Genomic DNA, 15095 nt, shown 5'->3' with positions numbered 1-15095 from the left:
GTGGCGGGCTTCGTTGGATCAAGAACTTTTAACCAATCTGCGTTAAATAAAAAGTTGAACTTGACTGCGTCGCATTGAGATGGACTGACCTGGACCGCTTGTGGTTGGATGTGAATCGGCATACGTTAGAATGAACTGCATGGATTTGCAGCTGGATACGAACCGGACCCGTCTGTCTTATTTGTGTGCCTGAGTTTGTGTTGTTGTGTTGTCTTTTTACAGCGTTGTGTAGAGGCGTCGGTGTGCAGACTCACTTCTTACAGGACCTCTGCACCTCCCCGACGTCCGATCTCTGCTCTGACAGGTAGTAGCCAGGGCTGCATGTTGACACGCACCGCCAGTCCTCCAGTAAGTAGCCTTCTGCACACTTGATACAAGCCTCTATACCAGTGCCTGCCGTATATAATACAGGGAATTAGTCGTTATTTTTTAACATAATATGTCAAAGTAGTTTATTTTATTTTTTAAATCTTGGACTTTCTACCTGCGCAGGTGGCACAGGCTCTGTGACAAGGCTCGCACGTCCTCCTGTGACCGTTGAAATAGGTTCCCGGGTTACAGGTCATCTGGCATTTATGTCCTTGGAGGCTGGAGGGATAAACGACGCACAAGAAAAACCTGATTAAAACTCCAAGCATTATTATCATCATCACCCCCCCCCCGGGTGGTGTGCAGAAGAGCAGCTTCACTTCACTGCATGTTCTGCACCGAAATAAATCCATTCTGACACAGTACAAGTAACTTTGGCCTTTGAGCAAGATATAGGGATAGAGGTCATTTAGGAAGCAGGTTTGGAGGTTATAAAGTCCCTTTTTTTTTTTTTTTGTGAAGTCACAGTGAGGATGGGTTGGTGCGTCTGCTGCACTGAGCTGAAAAACAGCTGGAAAGCGTTAGCCATAATTTCCCAGAAATGATCTGGTCCCCTCTTCCTCCCTGGCTCCTAACAGGACTAAATGGAGGAGGGGAAGCTAAGCGTGTATATGTGTGTGTGTAAAAAGGCCTTTTTCTTTTCTTTTCTTTTTTTTTTTTTTATTGCGATCTCAAAGCCGTTCTGAGGAAATTACGGCCTCCAAAGTGTCTCCACCTCCACCTCTGGCTACGCTGAACATTTAAACGTCGGGTCTGAGACTGCCAGACTGCAATGTGTTTTAAACGCTTCTCAGGAGTTTCCCTCCTGACCTCTGAGGAATGTCACCACTTTAAATCACTATATCCTCTCTGAAAGGGGCCACACAAAATGAACTGGAAAATTTCAGAAACACTTGAGATAATAGAAAAGTTTTGTGTAAAACTTGTATTGTTTGTTTTTTAAAAGTCATCTCATTGTTGGATATTATCCTGAACTAGAAGCACAAAATCCCCGTGTTGTTATAAAATGTTTTAGTATTAAAAACTAAACATTGCTATTTAAACCTTTTTGCCCCCCCTCTCCCCTCAAAATGTTCTCCCCCCACAAGTTTCAAAATGTTCTGCATTGCCTGGATGCAAATATGCCTACATAACCGAATGAGGCAACCTGTCCACCTTCTTGGAGATCAGCTTTTAATTGAAACGTTAAGTTTGCAATGTTAACCAGTGCTGTCTATTGATTTATTTTTGTGTTAATCTTAAAACTTCTCTGTTCAGTCTCTGGACTGAGACACTCCAAAAATGTGCCAATGTTCTCAGGATTTGCAGCTTGGGGTGCAAAATTCCAGCAATTTTCAAAGTCGGAAACGTTCCATGCAAAGTTAACAGGACTATATTAAAATAAGTTGCAATCAACGGGGAATATAAAACACGATTCTTAATGCGGATTTTAAATACAGTAGCCTCTCCTATGCCTCAATATCAGGTAAACAGCTCACTGCTTACTGTGGGGCTGTTAAGGCCCCGCCCCCTAGAAGCGCCGTGCATTCCTCCATTAAATGCAAAGAGGATCTCTAGATGTCTGGAAGCGTTTTTGTGTGGCTTTGAAGCCCTTGAACCTGTACCCTCTATCATCCTCCAGAATTATTTGCCTCTGAGTGCAACTGGTCATGATTTGAGAAGACACACACACACACACACACACACACACACAAAAATGTTAACAACCGGCTCACAAATGTGAGAGGAGACAAACTGGTGGGCATTCAGGTCAACCTAAAGATCCTGGAGCCTGACACAGAGCCATCATGACCGAGACTGGACAGGCAAACTAAACAGGAGGGGGTCGGGAGCTGGACACGAGGAAGTGAACATGGAGTAGGAAGATGTAGGTGTAGGAAGAGGCCGCTGCCTGAAAAGGTCTGGCAAAAACCCAGAAGAGAGGCTTGCAAAATATGAAGGAAGATGGTTTTGAATCTACGTGTTGAATGGGACGGCTTAGAGGAAGCGAGGGCTCTCGTTTCAGATTTTAAATGGGACTTTGTTTTATTTCTAGAACAGGAGTGTCAGGTCACCTCCTTTTTGAGAAACATTTGTGTTTGTTAAATCAGAATCAAAATTATTTTCTCTTTACTCCCACGAATTTCCATAATCTCTATGGAAATTTTACAACCTGGAATACTACCAGTGTCTGGGCGGTTTTGGAATTTTACATTTTCCTCCATTTGGCAAAGGTATCTGCAGTTCAGTTTCCATTTCCTTCGATGGGCCAGAAGACAAAGAAGCAGAAGACCAGGTGGGAAACCAAAAATAAACATTCCCATAACAAAGCAACCTAAAAGATATCTCGATTGGATTGAAATGGTTAAAAATGTTGTGCAGAAAGCAGGAGGTTTTTGCAGGGACAAAAAACAAATATCAGTTTTGCAATAAATGAAGATGGAGAGAAATATTCCAACGTCTCACACCTGGAGGACCAGTGTTGACATAGGATGTTAAAATGTTAAATAGCAGGACTGATATCAGTAAAACGGGATATAAAAACAATGGCAGTCTCGTGTTTTCTTTGCCTACCTCATCCCAGGTTTACACTCGGTGCAGATGTTGGAGGTAGTACACCTCTTGCAGTTCTCCTGACATCTTCTGCAAATGTTGGAATCTGTAGGACACACGATGAGCAGATCGCTGTTAGCGGCGGAACTGGAACCAGTGTCCCTGCACACATCTGGCGAGATGTGTGGGAGTAACAGAACCGAGGAGGACGTGTGGTTGGAGCGAGCAGAGATCAACAAGAGGAATTGTGACAGGTGTTAAAAAAGGTTGCTAGAAAGCATCAACGTCCTAAAAAAAAAAAAATGTCTTCTTCTTATTTTTGTATAAGACAGCCGTTCTGTTCCACACACAAATTTCTAGTCTTCAGGCAGCATGAACAGATGGATGGTGGACGGATGGATATGTGCAACTATTAGACAATGGCATAAGCAGTCAACCTTTGAAATAGATATATTTTTCCCCCCAAAATCCGCTTCAGTTTTTGATCCATCATCCAGATGTCGAATGAAATTCCAGACTGTGTAGGAACCCCGTTTGTGAGGAGGTTTATGATACAAAAAAAAGAAAGAAAGAAGCAGATGCATTTCCCTGACCTGTCTAGCTTTATCATCACCTAAAGTTGTTTAGGAGGAAAAAGAATGAAATAATGTATCTGTCGATGTGATGGATGACGGAGGATTTTGGAAAAAGAAACTAGTTTGCTGATTTCAAAACCAAACATGAAATTGTGCCAAAATTTCAAAGGAAACAGTATCCCGCTTCAACTCAGCCAGTGGGAATAATGATGGAAACGGATCATTTCAGATCTGCAGCCATGATTTACACTAACCTGCTGGCTGCAAACACATACTCTTAATTAGATTTGCATTGTTTTAGTCTTTGGGACGTGATCTGCTTCCATTTAGACTGGAATACATCTCAAACGTAAGGCAGGTCTATCAGAAGGTTCTTTCAGTGTTTACGCTATAATGTAAATGGATAAGACCTGGAATGACTCGATGCACAAAGAACACTCAAGGTAAAAGGCAACTCAATAGGTGTGTTACGTTTTAGTCAGATTTTTTTTCCACAGTAATTGGGGTATGTAAAATCTGCGTACCGCCACATGCTTTTTCTTTTTTTTTCCCCCCCCTAATTGGATTCAGAAAGTGCAGGAAAATAAACAAACGGCTAGACATTACATCAAGTACAAAACGGCATCACTCTGAGCCCACGAGAAAAAAAAACGCTTTGCAGATTTTTTTCCTGTAAGGCAGGTGGGAGACAGATGTTTCTAAAAGTCTGTATTGCTTCACCGTTCCTGGAAAAGTGTTTCCACTGTGCGGTACCCTTCCCCATGCTTACTTCTCAGGGTCCAGGAGACTTGAAACTTTGATCAACAGACAGAAGAGGCTTGGCTGAACAAATAAGTTTACCAAGCTATGCGTCGACTGGCGCAATCTCTGCTGCGGTGTCCCCGCAATTTAAATGGAGCTCAGCGTTTGGAAACAAAGCCTCGCCGCCGTTAGTTAAGCCAGAGGAAAGAGGCGTACCACTATCAAGGTAGAAGCCGTCGGCGCAGTTGGCAGCGCACGTGTTGGAGCCCTCGATGAGGTGGTGACCCGGCCTGCACGTGATGCACTGGTCGCTCCGACTGCCGACACAGGTCTCGCACACTGAGGAGCATTTCTTGCAGCGCTTCCTGTCGTCACGGAAGAAGCCACTGGGGCACTCGGAGACGCACATCCTGGAGCGAGGCAAGAGAGGAATGAGAGGAGGGAAACCAGGTGAGAAAAAAAAAAGGTGAAAAGGCGTAAAGGTTAAATGCGTAAAGAGCTACATAATCGTGTCTCTTCCCACCAAGTCTTTTTCTCTCACAGCTTTTCACCTCCGCCCGACAATCCGAGCTTTGTGAAAGCCATTATAAAACTTGAGACCTTTTTGCCTAATTTAATTGTATCCTTGAAGTCAATGACCATTTTCAAAGATCATGTTTTGCTTTATTAAATCCACATCTTGTTATTTCCTGCAAACGTCTTCCATAGCAAAACAATCCCACAACATAATGCTGCAACTCCGGACCTCCCATTTCGGACGGGACTCTAAGGATTTGCAAGATCCTGCTTCTTCCTCTAGATATAAATGCAGTCATTATTTCTAAAGACAGATGTCTGCTAAGATCAAGGTCTTTGTCCTCAACTCTATCTGAAAACCCTAATCTGGGTGTTTTAAAGTGTTTTTTGGAGAAAAAAACACTTTGGCTTCTTCCTCTCTAAGTGGCCTTTCAGGACGAATTTCACTGTGGTAACTGAGAATCTATCAAGAGTTTTGGCCAGCCTCTTGACTAGGTTTTTATCCCCCCACCCCCTCCCCGGGGTTTATACACACATGTCAAACCAAAGCTCATTTTTCTCTGAACGCACAGAACCCGTCTGCTTTCGGAACAGCATGATGGCTAGACATTCCCATGTTGTACTTAATTAAAGCCCTCACCTAACGCTTACAAACAACTGTTTAAACAATTGGACGAGGAAGCTTCAGCCATCTGGAAATTGTAATGCTTGATTTTTTTTGATGACGTCACATAAAGACGGCGTGTGTTTGAGGTGTTGCCTTAAAATACGTTCGCAGGCGTTGCTCCAATTAACTCATCTGTTCTGAATTGAAATATCAGAAACATAAAATTTCCAGATTGTTTAAAGGCATGACAACTTCTAAAAAAAAAAATCTGTCATTCACACGTTTAGCCAAAAAAAAAAATATATATATATATGTACACTAAAACAAAGCTCATGAATGCACGTTGAACACTATCACATAGTTCAGTAGTTTATTAAAAGGATCGCATTAAGGCACATCGTACACTTAATGTGCCAAACATGAGCTCTAAGCACTATACTGGACCAGAAATAACCAGTATTTGTTGCCCCCATGTGCTTCATGGTGTTGGGACAGATGCAGAGGTATAATGGGCCCATTTGTGTGCGTGCAGGTGAACATCTGCTGGATTACTCCAGCACGCCTCATCACCCGGAGGCTCCTTTCCTTAGGTGGAAAGGCCTCTGAAGTCTTCGAGAGCACAGAACACACACACAGTTCAAGCCCTATTCGCACTCTGCAGGATATTCTGCCAAGAAACACATATGGAACACGTCAGACACTGAACCTATGTGTGAAAGCACACGCTGACTGCAATCGCGCCGAAACGGTGGAACCCCCTTTCCCTGCGAGGCTGAAGCTGACAGACAACTTGGAGCGCGTGTTGTCCTAATCCAACTATATTCATCCTATTAATAGTCAACAAGATTAGCTTCCGGATCAATTTCTAAGATCTAGAGATCAAATCACTTGAGGGAAACAATGTCAGACAATCACGCAAAGCTGTTAAAGACATAAATATTTATGCATCACATTCTTTATTCAGACAGAAACTAAAAAGTCCCAGTGGGATGTAGAAATGCATGATTTAAGACTCGCACGCAAACCAAACCAAAGATAAAGTGCAGAATGTTCAAATTATAAATGGGAAGTAATAAAACAAAATGTTTTTTTTTTTATTTTGTTTAAAATTATCAGGCTTTTAAAAGCAGGAAAACTTCCAATCAAAGAGCCAAACACCTTTAATTAAGCAGAGACCATCTAACATATAACAATTATCTGAACACCGTGTCCCTTCCTGCCGCCACTTCAGTCGTCGCTCGTCATTTTCTCCCTGCGGGGGCAGAGAAGGGCAGCACACCTCTAAAGTGGGCTGTTGGCAAGCTTCGGTTAAACTTTCACACTCTCATCCGCCGGCATCACTTTGCCTTTTATCAGCACAGAGGACAGCCGACACAGAGCCCGTTACAGCAGACTTTGATCCTAGGAACACCAGACGAATCCTCACATCTGCATATTTACATCCCCACGCTCACAAATCACATTTATTATTTACAATTAAAGAGCAAGAAGCGACACACTAACAACACAGAGTGACAAGGATGAACACTCTATAGTCATACTGTCACAATAAAGGCGATAAAAATGTCAAACAGTGAAAAGGGGACATTAACTAAAGCTTTGTGAGTGCAGTGGAACTCCAAGACTCCTCATTTTATACTTATAAGAGCTTTTTAACTATGAGACAATATACAGTCACAACTTTAAAAACTGTTTGACAAAACAGGAGAACTGTTATTATAATAGTATAGCCTTTTAAAGTAGATGTTTGATTTAATTATTAGTTTAAGACAGGGGTAATGCTTGAGGCAAACCTTTGTATATCTACAACATATAATCTGTATAAAATGCTTAAAATGCAATGAAATCTGTGTGTGTAACATGAAAAGGGGTCAAAGGGGCAAGGGGGTTTACGAAACAACAGGTTACTAAAGCAAGCATCGCAGTAAAAGGAGAAACAGCCGATGCTCTTTACACATTTCACATTCTACAATGACCAACATCAAGAGGCTGGAGGTCTTTGTGTGTTGATAATAAAAACACGTGGCTCGCTCTTAACAGAGCCAGGGATGTCAGGTGATTTAAGAATATCTTTAAAGGAGAAGTCCGGTCCACAAGGAAAAATCAGTGGATCATTAATTAGCTATACCTAAAACTAATACGTTTGTGGTGATTTAAGGAATTTAGCGTTAATCAATAATAAAATAAAAGCATCAATTGTCGTCTCGATCACTGAGTCTGGGGGCGGCCATTATTGCCCATATTTGGGCAATAATGGCCCATATTATATATACATTAACATGAATACACATTCATTACAAAAACATATTTGTAAAGCAAACAAAGAAATTAGATTTTAGATAATGGTCTAAATCAGACAGACCTGGTGTTGTTCTTGAATTTGAGGAAGTAGTGAAGGCAATTTATACAGTGGTGTGGTCCAGGACCCTCGCAGCCATTCTCATTGCATTCAGCATCACAGGGACCTGAAGATGAACAGCAGGAACCGCCTCATTGATAAATCAATAAATAACATCTGGGCTCGTTTTAACAATACCAAATTCCTGAAATAATCAATGTTAGTCCTTTAAACCACATAAACCCGTCTGCTTTGGTTTCTAAAAGGTAATTAAACATGTCTTTCCGTCAGGGTGATGCTACTGTGTAAATTTTGAGATTTATCATTTACCGTTGTACTCCTCCTCTTCAACAGGCTGCAGTGCATCTGTGAAGCGAACCTTTTGCTGAGTCGAGTACGGGTGGACAGAGGTGCCATACAGCACCAGAGACCACTCCTTCAGCTTCCCTGTGAAAACAGACTTCTGGTGAAGATCAACCCAAAACAGGAATCATTTTCGACTGTGCAGGTTTCCTCTGTGTTCGTTCATGTCAAAATGTCTTCATTGAGTTGTTTGTTTTTTAGCAAATTGTTAAAGGAAAAAATTTAATCTTTACTATTTTAGGTACACATTTCTACATTAAACCAGATTTAAATGTTAAACCATATATCCAGTAATTAATGGACGGATGGATGGATTAAGGATTTACAAATAGACGGATGGATGGATTAAGGGTTTAAAAGTATATGGATTGGTGGATTAAGGGTTTACAAATAGACGGATAGGTGGATTAAGGGTTTACAAATAGACGGATGGATGGATTAAGGGTTTACAAATAGACGGATGGATGGATTAAGGGTTTATAAATAGACGGATGGATGGATTAAGGGTTTATAAATAGACGGATGGATGGATTAAGGGTTTAAAAGTATATGGATTGGTGGATTAAGGGTTTACAAATAGACGGATAGGTGGATTAAGGGTTTACAAATAGACGGATGGATGGATTAAGGGTTTACAAATAGACGAATCGATGGATTAAGGGTTGAAAAGAATATGGATGGATGGATTAAGGGTTTACAAATAGACGGATAAATAGATTAAGGATTTACAAATAGACAGATGGATGGATTAAGGGTTTACGAATAGACGGATGGATGGATTAAAGGTTTACAAATAGACGGATGGATGGATTAAAGGTTTACAAATAGACGGATGGATGGATTAAAGGTTTACAAATAGACGGATGGATGGATTAAAGGTTTACAAATAGACGGATGGATGGATTAAAGGTTTACAAATAGACGGATGGATGGATTAAGGGTTCAAAAGTAGATGGATGGATGGATGGATGGATGGATGGATGGATGGATGGATGGATGGATGGATGGATGGATGGATGGATGGATGGATGGATGGATGGATGGATGGATGGATTAAGGGTGTAGAAATAGACGGATGGGGGATTAAGGGTTTACAAATAGATGGATGGATGGATTATGGGTTTAAAAGTATATGGATGGATGGATTAAGGGTTTACAAATAGACGGATGGGGGGATTAAGGGTTTACAAATAGACGGATTGGATGGATTAAGGGTTTAAAAGTATATGGATGGATGGATGGAAGGATTATCAGACGGATGGATGGATTAAGGATTTACAAGGAAATCCATTGATCCGTTTACAAATAGACGGATCAATGGATTAAGGATTTACAAATAGACGAATGGATGGATTAAGGATTTACAAATAGATGGATGGATGGATTAATGGTTTATGGACAGACGGATGGATGGATGGATTAATGGTTTATGGACCAAGGATTGCTAAACTTTGGTTTTGCGCAAACTCTGAAAATCTTCACAACTTTTTATCCAAGGCTCAACTGAAAAGACCTTATTGGCTAATTTAGTGTTTTATTGCTATTAAAAGAGGGAAAGAAGCTTCTTTTTTTAATTAAATCTAGAATAAAGTCACTTGTCAACTGATTAGACTTTCTACGTCCAAGTAAGATGTTTGTTACTGATGCTCACACTTCTGCTAATGTTTTAGGTAAAATACTGTTCAGTCAACCAAATTTAATCTTTTAAAAACAGCGAAGCAGTTTTTACCAGGAACTTTCTGGCTGCGCAGTTGAGAGGGCGAGTCGTAGATCTCCAGGATCCAGTCGCCTGCCGCCTTCTCTCCCCAGCAGTGGGTGGTCATAAATTCCCAGTTCTTAAAGCCCTCCATGGAGTGATCAAACAACCTGTGCATCAAAAACACACACACAGGGACACATGCACACCCACCCCCAGATACAAGGCTGATTAGTAATGAAGTAAAGTGCTGCAAGTAGCAGAGCAATCAGGACAATTCACATTCAGCAAAATACAATTACAGCCTCTAGTAAACACAAACAGGGCTGTGGCTTGGTGCAATCTGGATTCCGTGTGGAAGGGGTGAATTTAGTTGTAGCAATCAGGAGGTGCAGCCATTCATTTAAAAGTAAGGTGTTTACATTGATGTTTAGGGTAAAGGCGGTAAAAACTGAACAAGAACAGCATGAGTAAAAATCAAACAGCCAAATAACACACTCTTTGCAGGAACTGTTTAAATCTGAATGTCTAATTTATCCAAATAGCTTTGAAATCGAATCAAAGGTCACTGATAATCCTAAAGAAGCCAGACTGGAGAAATGAAAAGGTAACGTATATCCCAAAAATACCGAGGTGGTCCAATGTCTTCTAACTGGAAATAATCTGTGTAAACTTCTCTCCACGCTTTAAAACTCTTGGCCCAGTTGTCGGTTCTTAATTAACAACATCTGTAGCTCTAAAACGGAGGCCCGAGCCTCCTCTGGCTGGGCACAGGGCCACAGCATGGTGGGTGGGGACAGGAATAGATAAGTGAAGCTGAGGAAAATAATAATGATTTACATCGTTATGAAAAAACTAACTTTACTTACAGTTGATATCAGCTGTTTACATACACTTCATATTTCTTTTCCCCGCGGTTTCACCTTAAGTCAGTCTAAACTGACGTGTTGCAGGCCAGCTGTGATAAGCCAAATTATTTATACTAGAAAAATGCCAGAATAATAAACTAATTTTTTAAATATATTCCTTTGGCCGCAGTTGCTAAATTCCTGAATGTTCCACATTCATCTGTTCAACTAATCATATACAAGCATAAACACCATGGAGATGTCCAGTCAGCAATCCAATCGGGGGAGGATTCTTGTTCTGCATCCCAGACAGGAACATGTTTTGGTCTGAAACGTGTGGATCAACCCCAGAGCAAAAAGCTAAAAGACCTTGTGACGATAGAGGATGAAGCTGGACATGGAGTACCGTGCTCCACAGTGAAATGAGTCCTTCACCAGCATGTGCTGAAAGGCCACTCAGAGAGGAAGAGGCCATAACTCCAAAAGCAACATAAAAACCCAGAGTACTCGTCACAAATTTTCATTTTTCTGGAGAGATGTCATGTTGTCTGAAGCAGCGTTGAAGTGTTTGGTCGTGGCGTCATTACATTCGGATGAAGATTACAGGCCCTGGAACCTGAGTGACATCTCAAGACATCAGCCAGGAAGTCAACACTAGGGCAGAAATGTGTCTTTCAAATAGACGACAACCGTAATCATACTGACAAATTAGCTAAAAGTGGCTTACAGACAGCAAAGTCAATCATTTGGAGTGGCAGAACAAAAATGTGAGGCTGGATCTTAAAATGCTGTCCGCGTGCAAGGAGGCTTACAAAACCTCAATCAGATACACCAGATCTGTTGGGAGGAATGGACCAAACCTCCTGCAAACTGCGGAGAAGATTGAGGAAGGAAACCCAAAACATCTGATCCAAGTTAAAAGGTGTAAAGGCAATTTCAATAAATACTACAGAAATTATTCTGGTATTTAGCAAACAGATAAAAAAAGTTTTTTTGGTAATTCTGACCTAAAGCAAGTTTGATTTAAACTTAGACAGTGAGAAAAATGTATGTCTTTTTAAGTTGTGTATGTAAATATATGGTTTAAAACAAGCTGTCCGAAAATTTGATCCATGATGAGCACATTTTCAATGAAGGAAAATCAAATTAAGAATCAATATTTTAATGACATTCTTCTGTAATGTCCATGTTAAAGTGTCAAGTCCTCACAAGTCTTTCTATTTTTGAAAGGTTGCAGCTGAAATTAGAAATTTCCGTTCCTTTTTTACACACCAGTGGAAATTTGTCCAGTAGCCTAAATATCAAATACAGCCAATTGTAGGTTACAAATTTCCTGATCGATGAAGGAATCTGGACTCGTTTAACTAGATGCCGAGGTTTGAGAGCATCGTTATAAATACGCACTAATCACGTTCCCTCTGCTAGCTAGCCAGGCCTCAGCGTGTTACCGTTCACAGTGCCTTCCTGTACCTGTTGGCGAGCAGCTGAGACTTGGTCCCAGACGGCGAGGTCAGGTTGATGGACAGGTCCCCACGACGCGGGTGTGTGATTGTAATGCGTACAACCACGTGCTCCAAGTAGATGACTTTCAGGTTGGGGTTGTCCGAACAGCCGGTCGCCTTGTACACGGAGCGCACCAAGTGCTCCGGGCGGATAGTTCTGCTGGACAGGATGGAGGGAATTAGGAGGGTAAGGTTAACAAAACAAGCACGCAAATGAAATAATGGCTCCAACATAATGACGGAAGACACAATTGGATCTGTCAGAACACACAACGAAGAGCTTTTTGCCGAATACTTGTTTAGTTGGATGAATCGCTGCAAAGTCAGGACTCAGAGACTGAATTTGAGACTCTCAACTTTAAACTTACTATTAAATTGGGAGAGTAATACATTATAGTTACTGTATATAATTGGATTTAAATATCAGCATTTTACTGGTTGCACTGGCGTAATTTGAATAGATTTGAATGTCGACTGAATTGGAGTCAATATAATTTGGGCACAGGACACATCCTGGAGTCAAACTTTGAGTTAGTTAACACAAACTTTTAAAACCTTTACACTGTGCTGCCCCTCCCACACCTGTTGCTGTCCACTGCCCACCAGCATGCTGAAAGAAGGCTTCTAAAAAAATTCCTGTGCTTATAAGGCAAAGGCTAACTTTGCTCTGGAAATGTTCCTGCTAACAAAACACACAGAAAGTAATGCCGTAAAAACTCAAGTGTCACCAACCATCACTCTTACTAAGAAGCCCTGTTTTAAATCTACACTTGGCAAGATAAAAGCCACATTTTTGTGGAAAAGCTGATTGCAAGCTGGCTACCCAAGCAGATAGCGGACGGCTAACAGCTACAGCATATTAATGTGGTAATACTTTTCTTTACACGTGTTACATTCCAGAGAGCAGAATTGCTAAAAGGGTATCAAGAAGACAACATTTAGGGGGTATTTATTTTACATTTTAGCTTAAGTCTATGTGCTAAAAGAACAATAAATAATGCTATAAATGAGTATTATTACTGTAAAAACCAATATTACAGTAAACATGCCTCATACCCCGACCATACCCATCCAAAGGTTTTGTGAAAATCCACTGTACCCACCTGCAAAACAAAGTCCTATTCATAATTTTGAATAAAAAGAGCTCCTCTGCCTCTGAAGCCATTTAAACCAAAATGCATAATCCTGTTAAACATCTCAACATCTGTATTTCCCCTAAACTGTGGCAGCACCCTCATCAACATCCAACACGTTTACTTCCTTAATATTAAACCCTTCAGTGCACTTCAATATTTATAACTTTATTAACTGAGAGGACATTACGCCTCTAAACAAAAGACCCGTGCAATTACAGTGGCAGATGCTTCTCCTCTTCTCTGTGCATGTGCACAACACTGGTGTCATTGCAACTTGTCACCAGAGGGGGCAGACGTCCTGAAAAATCCTGGTACTTACACTATGTTCCTTTAAGGACTTCATTTAAACTGAACAAAGTGTAAAAAAAGTTTTCCATCCCCGAATCTCCATCCTGCTAAAAAGCTACACATGATAACATAAAGAGGATGATTTTCTCCGCCTGCTATGTGCAACTCAGCAGCAGAACCCTCTCTGAACAGCCAAGACAAACACTTACTGGCCGCCTGAATAACATCTGCGGTATGATCTAATACCACAGCAACACCACACCAAAACCACAGAGAAAACCAGGGAAGAAAACAGGGCATACCATCCTGCCAGCTAAGGGTGTTTTCATGCAGTAACTGCGCAATGAACTTGTTGCATCAGAGCGATAAAATATGACAAACTCCATCAAAGCAGGAGCAAAATTTAAATTATTTTCTGATTTGTATTGTCGCTGACATGTGCTGTCCCATATTGTTTTAGAGATAATTGAATCAAATTCCTTCTCATCGGGGTAACAATCACAGCAATGACATTTTTACTGACAAACCGATACAGCTTGGATATTTATCTTCTAACCAATATTCCCTCTCAGGTAATATGCAGCTGCCAGATTGCCACTGGTTGCTTGAAAGATGAGCCACGGCACATTAACGCGCCGTTCAAAGAGTAAATGAGACACGGCAGCTCATAAGAGATCGAAAAATATCAAAGATTCACTGATTTTATCAATAATTGACATCAATCTTCTGCTCGCTTGAAAAAAACAAAAACATATTTGCTGCTTAAATAAGCAAAATTCATTGAATTGGTTTTCAATTTGGATTATGAAATCAAAACAATGAAAAAAAACGGAGGTAATTTTTTTTACATTTTCTCTTCTTGATCTCAAGTACCAGGAACGAGTCAGTAACCATTTTAAAAATAAAAGCACAGAAAAACAGTAAACATCGGCTCCTGCAGACTCCTTGGAAGAAACGACGGCCTCCTTCGATGCCCGTCTGGGGAGTCTGGAGCCAATATAACTGCTCTGGCCTCTCTATTACACAGCTCCGATAACTGAGCCGCTCGCATGGGACCGAGCAGAGCAGATGCTCAGCTGATTACTACCAGCTTGATTGCACAAAGATCATGTCAACTTTTCGTTTTTTTTTTCCTCTCCCCGGTGCATACTCTCAGCAGAGTGCAGAGGTTCAGCTGCAGAGCGGTAATAAATGCAGGAGGGTAGGGAGGTCCAGCCAGAAGACGTGAAGGAACACAGCATAAAGGCCGATGTCTGCACCGTGCTGGAAGCACCACTGCAAATTAAATCTTTCCAACAATTAGGCACATAGGCACTCTACTTCCAATGTAAAAAATACTGATGCACACATATATATGATATTACACATAAATTATTGCACTGCAAAAAGGGAACTAAAAGTAAGTCAAGTTTTCTTGAAATGAATGTATTTTTCCTTGATTTTAGCAGGTAAATAAAACTATTTGCCAATGGAATAAGATTTTTGCACTTAAAAATAGGAACAGTTCATCTCTTTCATCTTATTTCAAGGGCAGGATGTCTAATTATCTTATTGTAGAGGTAAAAATACTCACTCCATTGGCAA

At 40.9% G+C, this 15095-nt stretch overlaps 1 protein-coding gene across 5 annotated transcripts in view; it reads right to left on the bottom strand.

Annotated features, from left to right (window-relative positions):
• Window positions 1–15095, bottom strand: part of pcsk5b (proprotein convertase subtilisin/kexin type 5b) — a 115139-nt gene that overhangs the window by 40862 nt on the left and 59182 nt on the right. For 3 of the 5 annotated variants that reach the window (XM_036143761.1, XM_036143763.1, XM_036143765.1), the window contains exons 12-19: window positions 12056–12247; window positions 9771–9907; window positions 8009–8125; window positions 7703–7805; window positions 4434–4627; window positions 2923–3007; window positions 485–588; window positions 255–393 (exon numbers count right to left, since the gene is read on the bottom strand). In XM_036143761.1, coding sequence (XP_035999654.1) covers window positions 255–393; window positions 485–588; window positions 2923–3007; window positions 4434–4627; window positions 7703–7805; window positions 8009–8125; window positions 9771–9907; window positions 12056–12247 — 1071 coding nt within the window. The remainder of the gene's footprint in view (window positions 1–254; window positions 394–484; window positions 589–2922; window positions 3008–4433; window positions 4628–7702; window positions 7806–8008; window positions 8126–9770; window positions 9908–12055; window positions 12248–15095) is intronic. The other 2 variants (XM_036143764.1, XM_036143762.1) reach the window with 1 other exon arrangement.

The sequence above is a fragment of the Fundulus heteroclitus genome, chromosome 12 (assembly GCF_011125445.2).
Source record: "Fundulus heteroclitus isolate FHET01 chromosome 12, MU-UCD_Fhet_4.1, whole genome shotgun sequence".
Lineage (NCBI taxonomy): Eukaryota > Metazoa > Chordata > Actinopteri > Cyprinodontiformes > Fundulidae > Fundulus > Fundulus heteroclitus.
The sequence above is the reverse complement of the archived record's forward strand: the minus strand, read 5'-3'. Positions and strand labels throughout refer to the sequence as shown.